Raw genomic sequence first — 16352 nt, 5'->3', positions numbered from 1 at the left:
CCTTCCCTCCGCCAGAAACTTCCTTGTGCTTCCCCGTCTGTGTGAAGTCTGCTTCCTGGGAATTCTCCCCACCATGCGTGGCTCTTACAACGCATCCTTTTCTGTACTTAACCAGTGCTTTTTGTTTCCTTAAGTGACATAGCTGAATGATCCATTTTCAGTGGGAGGGAGGAACGATAGGACATTTTTTTGTGCACTTAATTTTGTTATAGGAGTTTGTTTCTTTTGATTCCTCAAATAACCCTATGAGGGCTTTTTAACCCGCCACTTTACAGATGAAGAAGTTGGATACACAGCCACCTAAAGTGGTGCAAACCCAGGAAGCAAGAAGGAGAAATTAAAATCCGCCGCCCCGAGCCTAGCTCATTGCTCAGGCATCCAGCAAATGTTTGTGGAGTGAATTAATGAACGGATGAATGAATGAATGCCTGCCGGTCAGCTTACAAAAGGAACTCGGTGAGAAATGACACCGGGAGGAGATCTGAAGTACCCTGAAAAATACATATTCCAAGTACAGATGGGGTTCAGTGCTGAAGAAAATCTCAAACACTGAGGCAAGCTCAGAATAAAAGAGAAACGTTTGTTTAACACTTTAATGACTAAAAGTATGTCTTCGAAGAGCAGGCAGAGAGAAGAGGTATTCGCAGTCCACAAAGCTCGCACCTTAGGAGAGCCCCGGAACACCCGTCGGGTTTTGTTCACCAACTTCTGCCGGCCGCGGGGGCGGGCCGACGCCTGCCCCTTTAAGAATCTGGTCGAAGTCCTTTTCCTCCGCCTGCCCCGCCCCCTCGCGGAGCCGGCGCGGCCCGGCGCCCACCCCTTTCTCTCCCGGAGGGCTTAGCTACGGGCTCGACTGCCCGTCCGTCACAGAGGCGCCGCCTCTGATTGGCTGCAGATCGGGAGGCGGGGCGGGAAGGCCGGAGAAACTAGTTTGTTGGCGGCGCCGGGGCTGAACCGCAAAGCGGCGGCGCGCTTCGCGGCGTTCACGAACCGGGGGAGGGGAGCGGCAGCAGCGAGGGCTGAGGGACCTCGCGCGCGCGCGGGCAGGGGGGCGGCCTCTGAGCGCGGCGGGCGGAGCAGCCCCGAGCGGTAAGTACCGGGACCGGCCTGGAGACGAGAGTCGGTCTAGCAGCACTCGCGGCCCCGGCGTTGGCACTTGTCACCACCCACCCTGCCCCGCGGCCGGGACCTGGGGCGCCGGGTCCTGAGCGCTCCGCCGTGTGAGCCACCCCCGGGCAGAGCGAGCCTCGCGGGCCCGCCTGCCCGGGGAGCAGCGGCCCGGGGCTCGAGCCCCCGGAATCCCCTCGTGCCCCACGGGGTCTTGGGGCCGGGGTGGAGGACTGGAGTCGGGGACAATAGTGGGGAGTGGAGGTCTGGAGAGAAGCACCCCTCCCAGCTCCGTTCCTCCTGCCTCGTGCGTGCCTGGGGACCCGACGAGGGTATTTGTTTGAAAGCTCTGAGCGACGGAATGAATTGTTTTGCAAATAGGATGTTGCGCGCGGGAGCTGCAACTCTTTTTTTTCCCCCTGGGAGTACTTGATTCATTGAGTCCGCAGACTCTCTTTTTAAAAAATTACTATCGATCCTGGAAAGAGGAGGCTGCCTGTCTTTGAGGATGTGAGCGGCCCGGGCTCTGCGAGGTAGTCCCCGCGCACTTGTAGCCGAGGGGCCAGATGGCTGCCTGCCTCGTGCAGAGAGAGGGCCGAGGGGCTTCCCCACGGGAAAGATCGTCCACGCGAACCGGGCCCCGCTTGCGTCCCACCTGACGGGGCCCATCGTCCTGTGCTGGAGCTTGGAGCTGCCGAGGAGTGGGCACCGGCCCGAAGTCCCGCCCCCCCGGGGTGGCCGCCACCCTAGCGGGTGCAGAGCGAACCTCCTTTGGCCCGGCTGTCCGGTTCACCCCATTCTGCCCTGGCTCCGGGACCCCGCTGCACCTGGGCACGCCCTCACTCCTTTTCCCCCTTGTGGTTGCTTGAGGGATCTTCGGGTTGGGAGGCTGTACCCCTCAGGGGCACCGTACACTTCTGCTCTCGTGTTTCAAAGCTGCCCCCGCCAGATTGATTTCCGCTCTCTTTGAGCAGAGGAATCTTTATAGGGACCTTAACAAAGGGGTTGGGGTGCGGACCCACGCGGGGCCCCCGCAGGTTTAGTGCAGCGGCTCTTGGTCCTGCTGGGTTGCTTTGGGGCTGGGTCAAGGCTCCCTGAGCTTTGGCCCTCCTTGGTGACTCAGGGCGGAGAAGGCCAGGTGTCTGGGCCTTTTGGTTTCACTCTGGCGGCATGCTGGAGGGAGGGAAGTTGCCAGTGGCCCTGGGAGAGGAGGCGGGAACCCCAGCGGCTTGTCATGGGCCAGACTCTGGTGACTGTGACTTGGGGTCAAGCCTTTTCGCACCCAGGGCCTCAATCGCCCCATTCACAGGTGGGTCTGATGCTCCTTGAGCCCAGGTGCTGTTCTGATTGCTCCCGGGTGTTGCTAAAGGCTTGCATTTGAGGACTGGGAGGAGCAGGACCCAAGGCCCACCCCACCCAGGGGGCAGGTTTCTTATTCTTCTTAGCATGGGGGACTGAATCCCTAAGACCTGCCTTTGAGGATGACGAGTCCGTCTTCTTACAGGCCGGGCAGCTGTCTCCGCCTTGAGTCATTCCCTTTGTCAGGAAGTGACTCCGCGGAGGTTGTTAAAAGGAAGGTAGTTAATGGTAGAGACCTTGGTCCTAGGGCTGCAACCGGTTTTCTGTTTGCGGTGCCCAGAGAGGAGCTGGGGGCGAGTGGCACCCTCCCCCTCGGAGGCGGTTTCTTCAGCCTGATGCCCCTTAATAGCATCTTGGACCTGCGGGCGCTCCGTGTGGGAGAGGAGAGCAGGAAGAGAGACCACATTACCCGGGCCTCGACTTCCTGGGCTGCAGGGAAAGAAGGCTTGGCTGTTTCCATCTCTCACTGTCATGGGCTAGGGGAGTCAGAGGGAGTGTCCTTTAGCGGGTGGTGTGTTCATTCGTGCGTTAACTGATGAATCGGTTCATGGTTTGAAGGGGCTTGATTGGGCTCACGCCTTTCAGGAGCCCCCCTGGACCAGGATGTGCTGCCACGTGGGGTTAGGAGGTGCCCACGGTACCCCCAGTGACAGAGACAGCAAGGGGATTGAAGAGGGGCAGAGGAGGGGAGCACGGGTGGTGAAGGCTTCCTGGAGAGAGGATGCCCTGATAGAATAAAGATGAGAAAGGCACGTCCGGGGCTACCGCCTCCCCCCACCCATTCATGCCTCTCCCAGAGGCTGCTTCATTGCCAGCCTCCAGGCTGGTGCCTGTTGAGGGCAGAGAGCAGGAGGTGGCAGGCAATGAAAGGTTCACCTGGGACTGTGGTGGTCTGGCCCAGGAGTCCCTCAGGAAGAAGGGGGGAGGCGCTCCTGGATGCAGCCTCTCTGCTCAGGGAATCCTGGGAGGTCCCACCCCATGAACCCCCAAGACCAGCCCGTCCCCTAAGCCTTCAGTCACTCTGGACCGACCAGCTCTCAGTGTGGGTGTGGCCCGTGAAAGGAGGGGACCAGCAGGTCTGGCGCGAGAAAACAGGGTGACCAGACACAAATGAATTGGCTGATTGAGATGCTGGTTTTCATCTAATGTGGTAAAATTTCATAATTGAATTGCCTTAGGCAGCCCAGGCGGTTGAAGTGTTTTCCCAGCCAGAAAACACTTAGTTTTCCCAGACATCTGGGGGGCAGGGGATGGCAATGGGGAGAGTGTGTGTGTCCGCAGCTTTTTACACCCTCTCCCAGCAGGCCTTTCCCTTAGGAACCTGGGTCTGTCCTCACTGATGGAGTCAGTCCCGCCTGCCCAGCAGATTCCAGTCCCTCTCCTGGATCCCCTGGCCCCTGAGCCACACTCCTCCCACCCCGATCGGAAGGCAGCTGAAGCTGATGCTTGTCACCTTCAGGTGCTCACCTTGCCATCCAGACTCTGGGTCCCTCAGCCATTCATTAGGAGCAGGGAAGGGGTTGTGTGGGGCTGGAGGTCAGAGAGGGACTTGGGGCTGGGAGGGCTCCCTGTTACCAAGTCTCTGCAGCACCAGGTTGGGGAGGAGGGAGACGAGCAGGGGCTCCTAGAACGAGACTTGGGTTCACATGAGGCTTCTGTGTCTGTGTCAGCCTTCTCTTGGGGCCCCAGCCACCTGCACCCACCCTGCCCCCTCCTTTTAGTGCCAGGAGACTCTGTTCTTTTTTACTGGTAAACCTTTCCTTCCCAGCCCTCTCACTGCCCTTTTGGATGAAAAATGGTAGGCGCGTGTGGCTCATCAACCTGTTTTTAGAAGTGACAGCTCTGTGGTCTCAGAAACCCAGTTAAGCTGGGAAATTTCACTGCATTTTCTGCAAATACTCAACCATCTCCCAAACTGTTCCTTTCCCCACAATCGTCTCCTGTACCCCTGGGCTGGACAGAGTTTAGAAGAGGGTCTCTGGGCCCACCTTGTTTCAGTGTGACCGAGGCCAAGTCCAAGGCCACCTCTTCACTGGCCATCTCGTGGTTGGAACCCTCACACCTGGAAGGTGTTGGCAGATAGAGCCCTGATGGTGGGGTCCTGGGGGTCCTGCCCCACCTCTGCCTGGATATGTGACTTCCCATAGTTCTGCTTACCTCTCTGGGCCTTGATTTGCTCTTCTGCAAATTGGGTGGATGCTCTCCTGTACAGTGCTTCTATTAAATGTCTTGCTGTTAAATCTCAGGAAAGATTTTTGGTATCATGTCGTTTTATAAGGCATGAGTTATTTGCATAGCTCTCCTGGGCAGGAGCAGGGAGGGGCAGCTGGTAAAGTGGAGGGAGCTGAATTAGAAGGCAGGAGCCTGGCATCCTGGTTCCCAGCTCTGCCTCTGACGACGGGTGCTGGGCCTTTGGGCAGGTCACCTTCCTTCTCTCGGCCCTCAAATTTTCCACGTAGAGTGAAAGGGGGGTAGTAGGCAAGCGCCCCACTTCCTTTTCTTTCTGGGTGAGTGAAAACTGAGTCAGACTTTGCCAGTAACTCCAGAGGGACAGGGCTGTCCCCTGCCTCCGGCCCCTTGGAGTTTGGGGCCCCGGGGTGAAGGGCAGCAGGTGTGGGAGCACTGAAGTTGCTCCCTCCACTCTGGAACAGATGGAGTGAGACCGCGTCTGGGAGGAATGCCCAGGGGACACCTCACAAAGGAAGGAGGGACAGAGAGCTTCCAGGAGCAAGTGGGATCACCAGTGAGCCCAGGGCCACAGAGGAGGACACCAGGCTCCCCGCACTTCGCCAAGGAGGTGCCTGCAAGACCAGTCTGATGGCTCCGCATGTGAGGAGGCGGGCGGGGGGGCCGAGCAGGGCCGTGGGAGAACTGTCAGACGCCGCCAGAGGGAGGCCCACACTGGCTACGGCGTGGCTCCCCACCCACTTCTGTCTGCCGGGAAGGCACCTCCTGTCGGGAAGGCGACTGTCAGCCGCCCCTCAGAGTAGGATGCAAGGGATCCTGAAAGCCTGGCTGGTTTTCTGCCTACTCCTTGAAGGAGAGGCTGACCACAGATCAGCGTAGGCTCCCCAGAATTGATCTAGTTAAGATAAGGAAGGCTCAGCTCCTTCAAACTCCGGGACGAGCTGCCTGCCAGGTTTGCAGTTGGCCAGGTCAGATACGTCTGCTTCGTCTGGGCTGGGGTGAGGGCCAAGAGATGGGGGAGCTTTTTTTCTCGAAAGCCGTGGGGATCGCATCCTCCATCCAGTGTTCAAGTCCTGCTGTGTCCCAGCAGGGCTTGGGAGATCCCGGGCAAACGAGATCCCCTTAACCCATGAGTGAGCGCCTGTGTTGTTCGCAACTTTGGAAATCCGAGGAAGCGAAAGGTACAGCTCCATTCAGGCCGCGAACATGTATGTAGCATCTTCTGAATGGCTCACCCCGGACTGGAAACTGGGAAGGGAAAGTCAGGTTCAAAGAGGGTTGTGCTTGGAATTCCGCTCAGCCTCTGGCTTGGGAGACGGACAACTAGCCGGGTGGTTATGGCGCAGAGCTAGGCTGTGAGTGACGTGACCGGAGCCACAGGACGCGTGAGGAGATGGACTGTCATTGGTGTCCTGATTCTTTGTGTGGACGATGAATTTTTAAAATTTTGTTTATTTTTGGCTGTGCTGGGTCTTTGCTGCTGCACACAGGCTTTCTCTAGTTACAGAGAGCGGGGACGACTCTCTAGTTGCAGTGCTCAGCTTGTTGCTGTGGTAGCTTCTCTTCTTCAGGGCATGGGCTCTCGGCGCACGGGCTCAGTAGTTGGGACTCTCAGGCTCAGTTGCTCCATGGCATGTGGGATCTTCCCCGACCAGGGATCAAACCTGTGTCCCCTTCATTAGCAGGCCGATTCTTAACCACCAGGGAAGTCCCCGATGAGTGTTTTTTTGCAAGCTGTTTTCTGCCAGACTCTGCAGCGCAGCAGAGAACAAGGCAAGGTCCTCACCATCCTGGAGCCCCCATTCAACTGGAGGAGGCAGACAACATAGATAAATAAATAGAGCTGAGGTTGGGCTGCAGGAGGTGGGTGGGGTGGGGTGGCAGCGTGAGGAAAAGGATTGAGGTGGGGCATCTGCTTAGACTAGGGAGCCTAAAGAAAGCTCCTCTAGGCTGATGACGTTGAGCCGAGACCTCCGGGACAGCAGGACGCAGCCGTGGGAGGATCTGAAGGAGAGGGTGCCACACAAGTGCACAGGCTGTGAACCCTGTGTGCTGGAGAGGGGTTTGAGATGAGACCCAGAGATAAGCTGCTCTTCTGATTTGTACAAAGGCCAAGAAAACATGTTCCTTTTAAGATGTTTTATTATCTTTAATGTCAATCATACATTGGTGGATTCCTTTATCAGCAAACAGTATTAGAAGAAGTGGAACCTGCTATGAAACCAGCCTGGTCCTTGGTATCTGTCTGCAGTTTGGGGCATACCTTTCTCGTCCCCCTTTTCATATTATGTAATTTGGATCACACTCAGTATTCCAGTGGCTATCACTTAGTGTGTGGGTGGGTCTTGTTCCCTTTTCACAGCTGCGTAATATTCCACAGCATGGCCAAACCACTATCTTTTTTTTCTTCTAGTCTCCTAACAGGAGACTTTTGGATTGTGTCTGATTTTTTTTCTTTTTTCTTTTATCCTCCATACAATCCAAGAATTCACGCACATCTTAATCATGTATCTTTCTGGTCTTTAAATTTTCATTGTCAAAACTAAAATGCCTTTTGCAAAGACTAATAAGCCAGTTTACTCTCCTACTGATGTTGTCTGGGAGCCCACTTCTCCACCCATACTTGCTATTATCTACATTTTCCCTTTTAGCTAATGTGATTGGTAAAAATGATCTCATATTCCTTTGAAAAAAAAAAAAGTGATCCAGTTTATTCAGGCGTCCAGTTTTTATTGTAATCCATCATTGTTTTTTCCAGAAGACCAAGGTTTAGCAAGTGCTGGCTCTGCCTCTCACTGGTCTCCTGACCACGGCTGGGGACTCAGCCTTCACCCTGTGTGCTCATCTGTGAAATGAGGCCCTTTTAATCCCTGCCCCCTGCCAGGCTGCTCCATGTTGCGCATGGGGAAACATTCCGGAAAGTTCATTTTATGCTGAAAAGCTCTGCAGACATCATGGGTTTTACTAGTGAAAGGCGACTATCTGGAGCCTGGAACATTTGAACAGATGTGAGTGTTTCTAAGCAGCTAGTGTGTCCAGGGGAGGGGCTGGGGTGGCGTTAGGTAGGACGTACACCTTGCATCCCTGAGATGGAGGGGCCTCATCCAGCCCAGGAGGATAGAGAAAATTCTGAAGCTGGTCCAGGGAAAGGCTCAGAAAAGGGCATTGATCACCACAGACTGATCCCTCCTTTATCTTTTGTCCAGTCGCTAAGTCATGCCTGACTCTTTGCAAGATCCCATGGACTGCAGCATGCCAGGCTTCCCTCTCCTTCACTGTCTCCCTGAGTTTGCTCAAATTGTCCATCGAGTCGGTGATGCCATCCAACCATCTCATCCTCTGTCGTTCCCTTCTTCTCCTGCCTTAAATCTTTCCCGGCATCAGAGTCTTTTCCAGTGAGTCGGCTCTTTGCATTAGGTGGCCAAAGTATTGGAGCTTCAGCTTAACCATCAGTCCTTCCAGTGAATATTCAGGATTGAGTTCCTTGAGGATTGACAGGTTTGATCTCCTTGCAGTCCAAGGGACTCTCAAGAGTCTTCTCCAATACCACAGTTCGAAAGTATCAGTTCTTGGCGCTCAGCAAGAACTCTCACATCCGCACACGACTACTGGAAAAATCATAGCTTTGACTATGGACCTTTGTTGGCAAAGTGACATCTCTGCTTTTTAATATGCTGTCTATATTTGTCATAGCTTTTCTTCCAAGGAGGAAGGATCTTTTAACTTCGTGGCTGCCGTCACCATCTGCAGTGATTTTGGAGCCCAAGGAAATAAAGTCTGTTACTATTTCCAGGGGCCAAAGGCTGGGGGTCCTAGAGCTTTGTGGAGTGCCATATTTATTACTTTGGGGCTCCTTGTCTGTTGCCCTGTAATGGGAGGATTTAAGCAAAAGATTGACCCAAGAGCTTTTGTACTTGATGTGGAGACAGGTGGGAAAACGGTGGGGCCTGATGAAGGAAAGATGGAACCTGGGGCCTCTGGCCCCATAGTGGGGAGGCGGGGGCACTGGTGGACTGGTGTCCCTGGAGAAATTCATCTTCACTGGGATTCAGGAGCCTGGGGACGTACAGCCTGTCTCTCCTGTCCTTCCCCAAGTGGGCTGTGATATGGTGAGCCCCTGTCTTGGGGAGCAGGCAGCATCCAGGCTTGGCTACAGTTCCCCTGCAGCTGCCTGGGACCTCAGGCCTGGTGAAGGCGTCAGCCTGACCTGGTTGGGACGGCTGCAGGGCCACGGACAGGAAGGTGAAGCGGGGAGGGGGACAGCATGTGAACAAGGGGACAGTGGTACTTCCAAAGGGTTCCAGTTGGGAGGCGTCCTGCCTTTTTAACTCTGCAGCCAGTGAGCAGGAGGAGAGGAGGCGGGGACCGTGGCTGCAGACGTGTGTGCATTTATTTGTTGTTGCTCAGTCACCAAGTCATGCCGTCTCTTCTGCGACCCCATGGACTGTAGCCGGCTGGATCCTCTGTCCCTGGGATTTCCCAGGCAGGAGTAAGGGAGTGGGTTGCCATTTCCTCTTCCAGGGGATCTCCCAGGCCCAGGGATCAAACCTGCGTTTCTTGAATTGGCAGGCAGTTTCTTTACCTCTGAGCCACCAGGGGAGACCTTTTTGCAGTTATTGGGGTTGGGTTTTTCATGGAGGGAGTGGGGGGAGCATCTCACACAGGAGCTGGCTGGGGGGCAGTCAGTGGGGGCAGGGCAAGGCAGGGTTTTCTGGCTAGGTGCCCCCTCACTGCATGCCCAGCCCAGCTCAGAGGGGCTTTGTGGAGTCAGAGTCAGATTGAGTCCCCAGGTTCAGTTTCAGGCCGCAGGATGGACTGGCCTGTCCGTGTCGCAGGAAGTTGCAGTTACTATTTTTACTGCTCCAACTAGGACTTTTTACAGGAAGGTACAATTACAATACAAGCAAAATGTCAGGGTTTGGCTGGTCAGCTGAGCCCTGGGAGGCTGCCACAGCCCCAGGCCGAGACCACAGCACGGTCTGTGCATGTGTAAAGTGAGACTCATTTGCCCATGGACACATGCCTACCCTGGGTGCTGGGTGACTTCCTCTGAACTGCCTGCAGTGTCTGGAGGTTTTCCTCCAGGCCAGAAAGAGGCCTTTGCTGGGATTTGCCCAGATTGGTGCCCCTAATTGGGGCACCTTGACCTTGTGATGGTCATACAGTGGTGAAGCCAGCCTGGACCATTCTGTTCCTGACTGCCTGGGAAGTTGAAATCTTATCAAGTGAAGCTATTGAGAACCTGCCGTGTGATAGTCACACTGCTGAGTGCTCGGGGTAGAGGTGGGTTAGACAGACCCTGCTCTCGAGCATCACCTGTGTAGCAGTAAGGACGCAGCAAGTGTCAGTGGTCCCTGAAGTGTTTGGACAAGCACCTGATTTTTTTTTTATCTTAATATTTATTTATTTGTCTGTACCAGGTCTTAGATGTGGCCACACGGGATCTTCAGTCTTTGTTGTGGCATGCAGGACATTTAGTTGCAGCAGAAGAAATCTTCGTTGCAGCATGTGGGATCTAGTTCCCTGACCAGGGATCACACCCATGCCCCCTAGATTGGGAGCTCAGAGTCTTAGCCACTGGATCAGCAGGGAAGGCCCCACCTGATGTTTTTAAGCGTCATGGCTAGGGGACAGGCAGGGCTTCTGTTGCTGCCTGACAGATAAGCACTGACTTAGTGGCTTAGACAGCGCCTGTTAGCTCACAGTTCTCTGGGCGAGGAGCCTGGGCTGACTCAACTGAATTCTCCACCTAGGCCGTCACAAGGCCAAGATCAAGTGCCAGCGGGACTGGGCTTTTGTCCTGCGGCCTTGGGTGGGGGGTGGGGGAGGTTCTGCTTCCAGGCTCGTTCAGGTTGTTGGGAGAATCAGGTTCCTGGCGGTTGTGGGACTGAGGTCCCTCTGCTGCCTGGCTGTCAGTAGGTGGGCTCCTTAACTCTGTGCCAAATAGCCCTCCACCCCACCCCACCTCCAGGCCAGCAGCGGACCCTCAGGTCCTTCCCCGCTTCAGATCTCGGACGTCCACTTTGCAGTCAGCTGGAGAAGACTCTGCTTTAGAGGACTCATGTGATTAAGGCAGGCCCACCCAGAGCATCTCTCTATCTTAAGGACTCCTGATTAGTTAGTGACATCATTAGTTATGTCTGCAACTCACTTTGCCATGTAGGTAACATGGTCACAGGGATGGAGATCAAGAGAGTCATCTTTGAATTTTTCTGCTAAGGGCTGATGTCAACAGGGGTTATGATAGCAACAGTATTAGTAACCTCTGTTCTCTTGAATGGAGTGAATTTTGTGTGTCTCACTATGCCCTTTACATGGGCTGCCTCTTATTTATTTGGCTACGATGGGTCTTAGTTGTGGTATGTGGTCTTTCCCTGTGGCATGTGGGATCTTAGCTCGCCAAGCAGGGATCAAGCCCTCATCCTCTGCTTTGGAGGGCAGACTGCCAACCACTGGACCACCAGGGAAGACCCTGGACTGTCTCATTTAATTTTCAGAGTAGCTGTTGATATAGGAACAGTTATTTCCACCCACCCCCTCCCCATTTTCCAGATGGAAATACTGAGGCTCAGAGAATGTAAGTACCTTGGGCCAGTCATACGGGTAGAAACAGCATAGCTAGGATACGAAATCAGGGCCTTAGCACCTCACCACCCCATCAGGGTGCTTGCGGCCAGCATCTCCACTTTGAGTCCTGTGATTGGCAGGACACCCTTTAGAACACGGATGAAGGTTGCTCTTTTCCATCCAACCTTTAAAATAGTTAGGTGTGAAACATGCCAATCACACTTCAGTTTCTTGACACAGCAGATGCTGAGGGCCACTCACGTAGGTATTTTTGAACCTTATTGAAGTGGGTATTTGTGGTTCATCTATTTCCCTGCCCAGCAATATTATCAAGTATCTGATGTATTCCGGGCAGCAAAGAAGACACAGAATGCTGTCCTATGGACTGTAACCCACCAGGCTCCTCTGTCCGTGGGATTTCCCTGGCAAGAATACTGGAGTCGGTTGCCATTTCCTTCTCCAGGCGATCTTCCTGAGCCAGGGATTGAACCTGGGTCTCCCACATTGGCAGCTGGATTCTTTACTGCTGAGCCACTGGGGAAGCCCTGATTGCAGGAGGCAAGACAAAAAAAATGTTCTCTTAGTTCTCTGCTGTGTTCCTGGTGCATAGCTCAGGGCCCAGCAGCTCGCAGGTGCTCAGAAATTACTTGTTAATTTTTTGAGTATCTGTTGGGTGGGTTAAAAAGTTTGCCTGAGATTTTCTGAAGAATGGAACGGAAAAACCAGGGTAAACTTTTTGGCCGACCCAATGCTGTGTCCGAGGTCCTGTACACGCCAGACAGATGTCAAGTCCAGGAGGCTTTCAGAGAGAGGGAGTGGGGCTTGAGCAGGAGAACAGGGGAGGAGAGAGCTTGAAAGTCCAGCATGTGCCCCAGCGGGTGGTGGGGGGCGAGGGGCTGGGGAACAGAGTGAACGAGGCTTGGACGTCAGAGCCTCCTTGAAGGCTTTTGAGCAGGTGGTCCAGAACCAGGTGTCTGGCACCGCAGTGCCAGGAGAGGGGGAGCCCAGCCTGCAGTGGTCAGGGCCTCCCCTTGTTTCTGGAAGAACTAGCCACACCAGGGACCCGGGAAGGAGGATTTAATGGAACTTGGTGGGACCACACGATATGCTAAAAATGTATCTATGAATGAGTTGCAGTTTCTGGGCACCCATGTATTTGGCTATAAATGCACATTGCATGTGTAATTTCAAGAGACCAAGAATTATCAGCTGCGAAGCCCAAGGGCAGCAGCCCACGCCCAGCCCCTGTAGTTTACTGTCTCAGGCCCTGCCCTCTGCAAACCGCCAAGGACTGTTATTTGGGGGGAAATGAGGGGTCCTGTGGCGAGAAGACAGCGTCTGGTGATGGAGGGCAGAGCAGAGGGGCCTGGGCGCCCCGAGGGGAGGCGGCAAGTGGGGATCAGAGGGCGGCCCCTGTATGCCATGTGCCCGCTCGCCGGGGAGGGGCTCTAACGAGACCCTCCAAGCAGCTGATTGCCCTGTCACTGCCCATCACTTTCCACGGCAGTTTCTTTTTCCAAGTTCTTATTTTAAGAACATGGTTTATGTGGAGGGTGAGGGTGTTCTGCTTCTCACAGCGTGGTGCTATAAAGTCCCTGGGATTCTTTTGGGGTCCTCAGCGTCAAGGCTGTTTTCATAGTAACACCCAGATATTATTTGCCTTTTTCACCCATTCTCTCCAAGTGCAAACCCCCGTGAATCAGTGTTTTCCAAGCTATCAAGTCACGCATGGGTAAATGAGCCAGAGTGCAAGACAGACCGGAAGATGGGGAGGTCAGAGTGCCTGTTCGCCACAGGGCTCAGGTCCCACGCTGCAGCTGATCTTTAAGAAACTGCTGCTCAGGCTGCCCTGGCTCAGTGGTGAAGAATCCGCTTGCCAATGCGGGAGATACGGGTTCAATCTCTAGTCTGGAAAGATCCCACAGGCCACAGAGCAAGTACTGCTCGACAAGTCTTAGTGTTTTGTCAAAGAGGAATATCCACAATAATCTGGAGAGGCTCTTAAAATCTCCCTTTACCAACTCCCTATCCGGGTGAGGCTGTATTTTCTTCTAGTCTTCAGTGAAAATATGTTACAATGTTTACGAGTATGGGATTCACAGATACATACTATTATATATAAAATAAGCAATGAGTATTTACTGAATAGCACTGGGGACTGCGTTCAGTATCTTGTAATAATCTATGATAGAAAATAATCTAAAAATATATATACATATATATATGTAACAGTCATTTTGAACACCTGAAATTAATACCATATTGTAAATCAACTATATTTCAGTTAAAAAAAAAAACACAACAATAAATTGAATGCAGAAGCAGATAGAGAATCTGGCTGTTAATCAATAAAAAAATTTTTTTGAAACTAGATTTATGAAAAACAACTTATTTATGCTAACATATAACGAGTTTATTATTTTCAGTTAACTAGTAAACATTTCAATTTTGTCTCAGTTTTAATTTTGTATGTGATAAATATCAATAGATTGAACCATGTAACAGAAGCCCTTGAAGACCCTCAGTCACTTTGAAATTGTGAAAAGACCCTGAGACCAAACCATTTGAGAACAGCTGTGCAGGGCAAAGCCCCTGCGAGCTGGGGGCCGGATATGAGCCCAGCACCCAGCTCTGTTCATCTATTTTCCCCTTCAGACCCTCGGGGATCCTGCGAGGTCGGTGTGATTCTCTTCACACCCATTTTACGGACGTGGAAGCTGAGGCACTGAATGTCTGAATACCTGGCATAAGCTTTGCAGAACAGAGGTGGCTTTGCTGGCAGCACTGGCCAGCAGGGAGGTCCCGGACCAAAGTCCCTGCTCCCCAGGCAGGGGGGAAGGCTGACGCCCAAGAGAGAGCCTGTTAACGCAGGCCAGGTCTGTCCTCATGTTACTTTCAGATGTATCACGCGCTTTTCAGGGTGGCACGGGGCCTGGCCAACTGCGAGCACACTTCCTCACCCTGCCTCCTCTCCAGAGGCCCAGGAAGGAGGGCTCAGGTTTGCCAAGTGGCAGCAAGGCACTTGAGAAATCAAGTGCTTTTCATTAGGAACAGCGTCTCTTGGTCAGGCGCACACAGCCTTGGCAGCCAGAAAGGTTCTTCTTTCTCAACGGCCCATGAGGTGCCATTTGAGCAAGGACTGTTTGTGGGATTTTTTGGTGGGTTTTTTGGTTGGTTGGTTTTTTCCCAAGTTTTAATAATCAGGAATAAAGCTGCTGTAATAATTTGTATACAGGTTTTTGAGTGAACATGGTTTCATCTCTCTTGGATAAATACAGAGAAGATAGTGCTGCTAGTTACTGAACAGTGATTTATGTACAGCAGTTTCCTGGCGGCTCAGATGATAGAGAATCTGCCTGCTATGTGGGAGACCCGGGGTGGGAACATCCCCTGGAGAAGGGAATGGCTACCTACTCCAGTATTCTTGCCTGGAGAATTCCAGGGACAGAGGCAGGCTGCAGTCCATGGGGTCGCAAAGAGTCGGACCCGACTGAGCAACTAACACTTCCACTTTCCATGAATATTGTATAAATGTATTATTAAATGGACTTTCAGTATAGCACAGAAAAAAAACACAGTAATGATGTTTTGGAAGCTAACTTTCCAGTTCTTTAAGCCTGCTAACTTCTCAAGGCTAAAATTTCACATTAAAACCTTGGTCCTTTCTTCACTGAAAAAGGTATTAGGTTGGCTCAAAAGTTCATTAGGGTCTTTCTTTTTTTCTTTCTTTTTTTATTTTTTAATTGGAGGATAATTGCTTTACAACGTTGTGTTGGTTTCTGCCATACAACAACCCGAGTCAGTCACAATTTTATTAATATATATTTATATATGTCCCCTTCCTCTTGCCTCCCTTGCCTGTCTCCCATTACACCCCTCTGGGTCATCACAGTGTGCCAGACTGGGCGCCCTGTGTGAGCAGGGACTCTGGAACAAAACAGCTTTGAGTACTGAGGACGTGTGCACATTTCTTACCTTCTATGGGCCTCAGTTTTCCCATCTGTGTAATGGGGACAACGATGGCCTTGAAGAGGTGCCATGAGAATACAGTGAAAGAAGGCTTGTACAAGGCTTGGCAAAACACTCGCTCAAAGCAGGGTTTAAAAAAAAAAAAAAAGGTGACCCTGCATCTGGCATAGCATCTGGCAGGTTCTTGGGGTTGTGAGGTGAAGACAGTCTCCTCACCCTGCTCACCAGCAGTGCCTACTGTCAACTGACTTTCTTGCTCAGCCTACTGAGACAGTCTGTGCATCTCCAGCAGGTGTGTGTGTACTACGGGTCTGTGTGTGTGACTAGGTAGTTGGTTTTTAACAGATGTAAGAGACAGCCTCCTATTCACAGCACTTCTCATTTTAGCAGAGAAAGTCAGTTGCTTATTGTGTGTGTGTGTATATATATATATAGTTCTGTAGTACTCCACTGTATGAATGAACTACTGTTTCTTTAACTGGGCCTCTCACTCATGAACATTGAGGCATTTGCAATCTTTTGCTTGTAGCCAAAAGGCAACAGAGGGCAGGATTCCTGGGTGTGGAGAGGCTGGGGCAGAGGGCACGTCTTCTGTCCTTTTGAAAGATCTTGCCAAAGCGCTGTCTAGCCACACGGCCCTGCCCTCCGCCCTCCCCATGGGAGGGGACAGACAGAGCTGTGTCCTGGGCTTCGACACTTGAGGCACCTTCCCATTCTGGTCCGACACTGCCAGCCTGGACTAGAAGAAGCTTCTGGACACCGGGAGAAAGCAGCTCATGACCAGTAAGTGGCTGGTGCTTGACTGTTTTTTTTTTTTTTTTTTCTCTTTTCTGTCCTTTTCTGCATGTTCATTTTCCTCCCAGGCTGTCACTCCAGGTGGCTTGCTGAAAGTGATATCTAGGCCAGAGTGCTCTTAATGGCTCCATCCGTGGGCCGCTGCAGATCTTTCAGGGGGCCAGACAGGAAGAGAGACAGCCTCCCTCCCCGTCCCCAGCCCCCGCACCACCTTTGTTTGCCAAGGGCCCATCCAGTCCTGCTGGCGGAGGAGGAACCCAGGACCGGGTAGCGATGTTTGCTTTGCACAGGGGCTGTTCTCTGCCCCCTGCTTTGTTTCTCTGCTCTGTCTCGCTCTGGATAACTGAAAGGAAACAAGCGATTTCAAC

The 16352-nt window shown here is 52.7% G+C and overlaps 1 protein-coding gene across 11 annotated transcripts in view; it reads left to right on the top strand.

The window, feature by feature from the left end:
- Positions 1-957: 957 nt before the first annotated feature.
- The window catches only part of KLHL25 (kelch like family member 25), a 49955-nt gene continuing 34560 nt past the window's right edge, over positions 958-16352 (top strand). For 5 of the 11 annotated variants that reach the window (XM_065906506.1, XM_065906501.1, XM_065906497.1 and 2 more), the window contains exon 1: positions 15833-15972. Coding sequence is in view for 1 of the 11 variants with exons in the window: in XM_065906495.1 (XP_065762567.1) it covers positions 15966-15972 (7 nt within the window). In the remaining 10 variants the exon portion in view is untranslated. Of the gene's footprint in view, positions 1090-15832; positions 15973-16352 lie in introns of those variants that run through there. The other 6 variants (XM_065906505.1, XM_065906498.1, XM_065906499.1 and 3 more) reach the window with 5 other exon arrangements.

Source organism: Muntiacus reevesi, chromosome 15 (assembly GCF_963930625.1).
Source record: "Muntiacus reevesi chromosome 15, mMunRee1.1, whole genome shotgun sequence".
NCBI classification, from domain to species: domain Eukaryota; kingdom Metazoa; phylum Chordata; class Mammalia; order Artiodactyla; family Cervidae; genus Muntiacus; species Muntiacus reevesi.
The sequence above is the reverse complement of the archived record's forward strand: the minus strand, read 5'-3'. Positions and strand labels throughout refer to the sequence as shown.